Below are 7,571 nucleotides of genomic sequence, written 5' to 3' on the forward strand. Positions count from 1 at the left end.
GATTGAATACAGGAGTAGAGTTGTTACGTACAGCTGCCCTCTTGGCGAATTCGAGGTGAAGAATGTCAATCTTCTCTAGGATACGCTCAGCTTCATCAAGAGCTTGACGGCGACGCTGAGTGAGTCCACCAAGGCGGTCCCATTGATCACAAATTCTCTGGCAGCGAGTGTTAACAGAAACTGAATCATGGTACTCCAGGGTGCTAAGAAGCAGAGAAAATTTCAGATTAAATATTACTTCACAATTTAATTACATGTAAAAAAGTATTAGTAGAAGTCCCTAACAAGAATTCTTACTTAAGCTCCTGAGCAATGGCAGCAATCTGTTCCACACGATCTTGGTGGGCAGCAAGATCACTCTCAAAGGCTTCATGTTTCTTCTTGAGAGCCTTGAGCTCATTTAATTTGCACTGACGGAAATCTTGACTCTGGAGCATTTCCTCCTTACCTCGAGTCCATTCCTCATGGATGTCAGCTTTGTGCTTGAACTTCTGAGCCAAATGCTCCAAACGCTCTAGCCTGTAATAAGATAGGAAAAAAAGGTCCAGTAAAAAAAAGAATAAGTTTTAATTGTATTAAAGGTATGTGCATAAAGATAGATTGTGATACCTCATCATCTCAGAGAGAAGCCATTCCTCAAATGCCTTTTCAGAGGTTTCTAGACCCTTCCAAGCATTGGCAATGTCCTATAATGAAACACAATAAAATGGAATGAATAAGAATAGTAGTCAAGCTATCTATGAGTCTAAACTGGACAGGAATTTGAGTACTTACAGACACCATTTTGCCTTCAGTGGGCATGTAAGCTGGTCGATTGGAGAGACGCAACTTTGTCTGCAGGGTGTTGAAGTTTGTCTCCAGCTTGGCTTTCTGTTCAACACGTGGGGGCTTGTGCTTGCGACGGTAAGTACGGTACTCTTCAAGCTTGCGTTGCACACCCGCCAGAGAGTTGTCTGATTGACGGCTCTGGAGCCAAGGCATAGTTCGTCGGATCCACTCCAGCAGCTAAAATGAATATGCCATTAGAAAAATTTAAAGTTAAGCTCCCTATGACAAAATAAATAGTAAAGTAATAATAGTACTTACATCGCTGGCCAGGCGCTCATATTCTTCCATGAGACGTTCGTTTTCTTGATTCACCTTGAGTACTTTGCAGATCCTGTTGGCAGCAGTCTCCGCCTAAGCAGAAATTAAAAGGGTTTGAGTTTTGTTCTACTTGATTATTTTGTGCTTGAAAATGGGTAAAAGATGAATGGTAAAGCAAAAAAGAGAACAACATGCAGAGATAATAAGCAAGGTAACCTGGAGAGACAAAGATAGATTTATGACTAATAATAAAAACAGGAGCTATTCTTAGCACAAAACTATCCTTCTCACCTTCTGAGCACCGGAGAAGCAATGGTAGTATGATGAGACATAAGTCATAATGGCACGTTCATCAGGCATCGCAGTATGGGTCATATCTGCAGGCATTGGTCGGGGTTTTGACCATTAGCATATTACGCACACAAACAAATGCACACAACACAAAGAAATATTAGAGGCACACAATCAGGCAAGTTAAAATTTCTGAAGAAGTTGACTGAGAATAGAAAACTAATTTAAAAGGATGACCCAATGGTCACACACCTTCTGCTTGTAATGAAAGTATATGAGGCATGAAAAATATTTACTAAAATAGAAAAAGGGTTAAATAATGTTTGATTTGTTTTCCTTCAGCAGTGTCATGCAGTACACCACAATTGTTAATAAATTGTAAGTGTAGTTCACTCAGAACTGTTAATCTTCCAAAAAAATAAATAAATAACATTCCAAGAAGCAAATACAGTTATCTCCTTGTCCTTTCAGGGTAAGATGACAACAAACATAGATGGTTATTTCTGCTTTCAAGAAGAGGCATACAGTCCATACATTGAAATCAGTTAGTCAATCAAAAACAGTGTATTTCTTATTTGCAACTCTCCCCCAGCGCTATACCTGCTGAGCACCCTGGAAGGCATGATAGTAGCATGACACATAGGTCATGATAGCACGCTCATCTGGCTTAGGTGTGTTGATAAGGTCTGAAACCACCACCAACTTAAGTTAATATCCTCCACCAAAGAAAAAAAGCAGTCTTCAAAATATGATAAGTTAAAAGTTGAACATTAACAATTTTTTCATACAAATTTACTTTTAAAAAATACCCAGTAATACTTGTGAGTAAGTAAATAATAATTTACCTTCGGGATCCAACATCCGTGGGATGTCAAGGTACTTCTCAGCAACATCAAAGGCAGTGTTGAGATTCTCCAGCGGATTGTCCTTGGACAATTTGCTGTAGTCGATGAGGTCTGGGCGGTGACGGTGAATGAGCGCACAGAAAGCCAAGCCATCCTTGAAGCTATTGACAAAAAAAATAAGATAAATGTTATAAATCTGACAAAAATAAGATGCAAAATACAACACACTAAATGTATTTATGCTGTTTCTTCGTAATAGCCATTTATCTGATATAAAAAGTAAATATATTGTATACCTGAGGTGGAAGTTCTGCACGTTGACATTTCTGTAGGGAGCAGTTTTGCGCTGGCACCACAGAAGAAGACCCTCCTTGGCAGTCATTTCTTCAACAGAAATGTCCTGGATGGCGAATCGGAGAATGATGGTCCAGATCATACCCAATGTCATCTTCAGGTTGCCATCCACAATTTCTGAAAGTAAGAAAAACCACATTCGTTATATGCGAAAATTGGAGAGTCACTTGCATAAACAACACAAGCAGCAATCTTTCAGGATTACCTTCAGCACCGATGGAAACCAGCTTGACACCTTTGCTGGCGATAAAGTCGAGGGCCTTGTTCACGTTGGCGATCTTGTGGAAACGCATCTTGCCTCGGTCGGGCTTAGGGAGGGTCTCGCCGGATATCACCTCCAGCAGCAGCATCAGCTTGAGGCCGTTGCGGAAGTCCTCCTCGATGTTCTCGATGGCCGTTCCGGCCTTGCGCAAGTGTGAGTTGCACCATGCCGTGAAGGTCTAAAACAAAACAAAACAAAACAAAACAGACGATTAGGGCGAATCTCAGAAGAGCAACATCTCCTCCTCCCTCTCTGACAGTTGGTGCAGTGTACAGCCACTTTCTTTACGACAGAGTGCTCGGGACGGCCCTGCTCGGGGTGGCCCCGCGTGCCACCGCACCGGCGGGCGCCGCGTCAAGGCTCTGACCCCACGTCAACACGCACCGGTCGCAGCGCCGTGGCGCCAGGCGTCGCCAGGCGTCCCTACCCCTGGCACCGCTGCAGCGCGCTGGCGCCGAGGCCCCTTGCACCACCATGCACCCGTGCAGTTCACGTGCGACGCCCTGCTCGAGGCCCTGCTCTACCTTGGCGGGGCGCTGGTCGTCGGGTGTTACTTCGAGGAGGCACTTGAAGCCGGCGAACGGGAGGTCGGCGCGCTCAAGCAGCAGCTCCTCGATCGACATCAGGGGCATAGGGGGCTCTGGTTCCGGTTCGGGTTCCGGCTCGACTTCCGGTTCGGGTTCCGGTTCCGGCTCTGGCTCCGGTTCGGGCTCAGGCTCGGGAAGAATGAGGGGCGAGTCGTCCAGCTCGATGGTGAGCAGGTCGAGCAGGTCCGGGGGGTGCAGGGCGGGCAGAGGCGGCGACACGTTGCGTCGCTCGAACCCTTTACCGTACACGGGCATGCCCACAGAGTCCATGAAGAGCGTGTGCGTGTCCTTGTCGACGCCGGGCAGCCCGCGGGGGTGCACGTCCTCGTGCGGGGGCTCGACATGGTGCGCGGGGGGCGGCAGCGGCGGCAGGGGGTTGTGCGGCAGCAAGCAGGGCTGCGGCTCGACGCTGGTGGGCAGCGCGGCCGACAGGTTGGCCAGGGCCGTCTCCAGCTCCCTCGTCGGCGTGGCCACGAACGGCCGCGTCTCCCACACCAGGGGGGCGGGCACGTCCGCCCCCGGGGCCGCGTGGCCGTCCATCCGGAGCTTGTGGGCGCGGGGGCGAGCGGGCTGCACGTGCACGTCAGTCAGCGGCGGCGACCGGGGCGATGCACCGCGAGATGCACTGCGTGATGCGCTGCGTCGTGCCGTGCGCGATCGACTGCCCTGCGCCAGGCCGATGGGCCCTTCGGACCAGGGCGACCCGATTGCAAAAAGAAATCCATCTCGATTCGAGAGGCCAAGGCTCCCGGGAAGCCCTGCCAGACCGCGCCCCGCCCCGCCGCGCCCGCCCCGTCGACAGGCCCGCCAGGCATTCCACCGCAGTGCAATTGCGTTCACAAGTCGACACGCAGCCCGGTAGCCCGGGCCGGCCGCCGGGGTAGGGGCCCTGCCCGTCAGCCGTCAGACCGGCCACAGCCCCGGGACCAACGCCACTCGCCACCGGCACCACGCCATCCCTCGCGGTCCTGGACGCAGCCGCCATCGTCGTCGACGTCTTACTTCATGGCCCTCTTGGACGCCGTCGCCGCCCTCGGGTCTCGGAGAAGGCTGAGTAACGACCAACAAGCAGCTCACCGGACGGCAAAGGCGCGCGGTGCGGTCAGGCGTTGAAAAAAGTGCGACATTTTCCGCCGCGCGCCGCAAGGCGTCAGTCAGATGAGCCCGCTATTGTTGTTGTTTCCGGGTCAAGAGGGGGGACCGTTAGAGTGGGAGCGCAGGGACCTGAGGGACGTGGCGGGACGCATATGTAAGGAGGCGGGGGCGTGCGGGCGGCGCGCGAGGACGGGTCTCACGGTGCGACTGGAGCGCGGCCGGGCGCGCGGGTAGGCAGCCCAACGCACGCGCGCCCGGCGGCACGGCCTACCCTACGGGGGCTCCCCGCCGCTGCTCTCGCCCCCCGCCAGCCCGAAGCGCCGTGGCGACATGCGCGGCTGGGGGGCTGTCCAGCGGGGGGACTTCCACGAACATGACGACGTGGCCGTGCGAGCCGAGCCGCGTGACGTGGAGCGGCGTGCGAAGTGTGCTGAGCTGTCGGGTGTCGCACCTCAGCCGAGCGCTCTGCGGACGCGGGCAGACAGACAACGCGACGAGGCCAGGGCAGACAAAAGCCCGCGCAGCGATATGTAGAGCGGGGCGGTTGTCATTTGAACCTTGTGGCCTCCTGACCCACTACTGCTCCGGAGGCACCATACTGGTGGGCGGTGGGCAGTGTGGCGGACCACGGCGCGGGGCGCGGGCAGGCGCACCTCACCTCATGACATCCATTCCCCATTCCGTTCCGAATGAGTATTTCTGCCGATCTCATCTCCAACTGACGGCGAGGAGAAACGAATCATGGGTGAAATGAATGGAAGGAGGGGGGGGGGGGGGCAAATGGGCAGACAAAACACCCGTTTAGTCCCCATCTGAGTTTGGCAGCGACATGGCGTGGCGTGGATGGGCGGGGCGGGCGGATGTCTGCGTCTGGTCGCGCAGATTTGCACAATGAGTTGCAGAGTGGAGATAATGTCCGCCAATTCACTTCCTTCCAGTCTCGACCGCATCAGTCCCCCTTCCCTCCCGCACTCGAGTTGTTTTCGCTTTTGTTTTCGTCGTTCGCAAGGCAATGGCGGGGTTGTCAGCAGCGCACTCGTCAGGGCGGGCAGGCGGCGCGGGGCAGTCACCGTCGCTCGTCAAATATCGCGAAAACGCTCGGGGGGGGGGGTCCCTCCGACAGTGCCACAGCGCGGGGACATGTGAACATGCCCCCAGCCCCGTACCGCCTCAAAAATACTTATCGCGGCGATCTTCGACTCGAGACATTAACTTAAGTAAAGAAATGCGAGTAAAGAGGGTGGGGCGGTGGCGATGCGCGTGGGAGGGCCGGAGAGAGGAGAGTAAATGACGGAACGCCGCGCCGCGCCGCCCCCGCGAGGTATTCTTAAACTCGCACCAGCCCCAAATAGCGCGGGGCAGCAGCGGCGGCGCAAGTCGGTTCGCTAAACACTTTTCGGTGTTCAGTTCACGCACAGCCATATGCGACCGCTAATTTTATTCGAACAGAAACCACCTCTAGCCGCGCGCGCGGAGGCAGGTGATTCCAGGTCTGCGCTCCGGCCGCGGCGGCTCCGGCCGGCAACCTTTCCCACATTCCACTATAAAGTTATTCCCGCCGGGCACAGCCGGGCCGGACGAGCGAGCGCCGCCGCCGCCGCCGCCGTGTTGCCCCTCGGGGCAAAACTAGGCCTCGCCTGGGATAATGAGAATCGGGAGGAGCTCGTAGGAGGAGACGAGGAGAGGCAGGCGCTGCGCGGCGCTGCGCTCGCCACACAAGAGGTGTGCGCGACTCTGCACCTCGGGTGCGCCGCCACCGACACCCGTGCGTCACGTCACACCACCCGGGGTGTGGCGGCGGGGTGTGTTGTTGCGCTATCGGCAGGGCGAGGCTGATGGCCTAGGCGATTTTTCTCTCTGCTCCGCGTGAGTCGGCGGTGCTTGCTACCCGGCAATGCAATACTGCTGCGCTCATGCCAGGCAGCGGGGCGGTATACATACAGCTGTGAATCAGCGCGCCCCGCCCCGCCCCGCCCAGCTCAGTGCCCTTCCGCCGCCCGCCCCCGCCCCACCAAAGGTGTGTGTAAAGCAAGCTGTGAATCAGCGTATGTCCAATGTCGACCTGTGTAATGTTCCTTTACCCGACACCGCTCCCCGCCCCGCCCCGCAGTGACAACGTGTGACACTTCCCCCGTCCCACCAACAATCAAGGTCGCCTAGAATAGCCAGGCAGTGGCCCAGCCACCCAGCAGCGGCCCGGCTGCGGCGGCCACCGCGCCCGCCACCCCCGGCGCTACGCGACGCGCCCCGGCGCCCCGCCCCGCCCCGCCCGACGACGGCTCAGAACGTCTACCCGCGCGGCCCGAAATAGCAGGCCGCCGCCGGGGAGCGACAGCGGCCGCAGCAGGACGCCCTGGCGGCCGAGTGCAGGGCGTGTTCGCCGATACATCAATGGAGTAATCTCGGGCGGCGGGTGACTCACTGACGAAACGTCGGCGCAGCGTAGCGCCTTCATCGGCGTTGAACTTTGATTTCCTCTATTGAGCGAGCGGTGCGGGTCTGTGGGGCGGGCCCCCGAGCCCTGCTCCCTCTTCTTCCCCCTCAAGCGCCCCGTTACGGCGCCGTTGCGGCAATCAGCTGTCCGTGCACCGCGCTGCCCCCCACGCCCCGCCACGCCACGCCGTGACCCTGGTTGACTCCTCCGGCAATGCGCTCTGCGCGCTCCCCGTTCCAGCCCCCATCATTCCACCGCTTGGGATATACATAGAAGAAGCCAGCGGCCACTGAGGCTGCTTTTGCGATAATTTAACCAAAATCCTGCGATAAGTCGTGTTTTGCGATCTTCATGCTAAAGGGCATTATCACATAACTTTCGCAATAAAAAGTATAAGAATAAAATCACTGAAAAAATGTCATAACTTTTTATCGCAAATTTGTGTGATAAAAAGTTATCACAATGTTTTTCCATTGCTTTTTTCGTGTACATTTTATTGCAAACATAATGTTATCATCGCCCTTTAGGATGAGAATCGCAAAATATGAGTAAAATTATCGCAAAATGGATTCCAGTGCGATCAAATTATTAAAGTAAAAATGAATAGATAGAAAGTA

At 55.1% G+C, this 7,571-nt stretch overlaps 1 protein-coding gene across 2 annotated transcripts in view; it reads right to left on the reverse strand.

The window, feature by feature from the left end:
- LOC113207941 (alpha-actinin, sarcomeric) overlaps positions 1-7,571 on the reverse strand; it is a 53,472-nt gene that overhangs the window by 12,598 nt on the left and 33,303 nt on the right. The window contains exons 2-10 of one of the 2 annotated variants that reach the window (XM_026424713.2): positions 2,782-3,016; positions 2,519-2,693; positions 2,223-2,383; positions 1,378-1,463; positions 1,087-1,179; positions 775-1,005; positions 610-686; positions 298-519; positions 32-203 (exon numbers count right to left, since the gene is read on the reverse strand). In XM_026424713.2, the coding sequence (XP_026280498.1) occupies positions 32-203; positions 298-519; positions 610-686; positions 775-1,005; positions 1,087-1,179; positions 1,378-1,463; positions 2,223-2,383; positions 2,519-2,693; positions 2,782-3,016 (1,452 nt within the window). Of the gene's footprint in view, positions 1-31; positions 204-297; positions 520-609; positions 687-774; positions 1,006-1,086; positions 1,180-1,377; positions 1,464-1,977; positions 2,064-2,222; positions 2,384-2,518; positions 2,694-2,781; positions 3,017-7,571 lie in introns of both variants that reach the window. The other variant, XM_026424712.2, reaches the window with a different exon arrangement.

This window comes from Frankliniella occidentalis, unplaced genomic scaffold, assembly GCF_000697945.3.
Source record: "Frankliniella occidentalis isolate FOCC.00 unplaced genomic scaffold, Focc_3.1 Scaffold210, whole genome shotgun sequence".
Taxonomy (NCBI): Eukaryota; Metazoa; Arthropoda; class Insecta; order Thysanoptera; family Thripidae; genus Frankliniella; species Frankliniella occidentalis.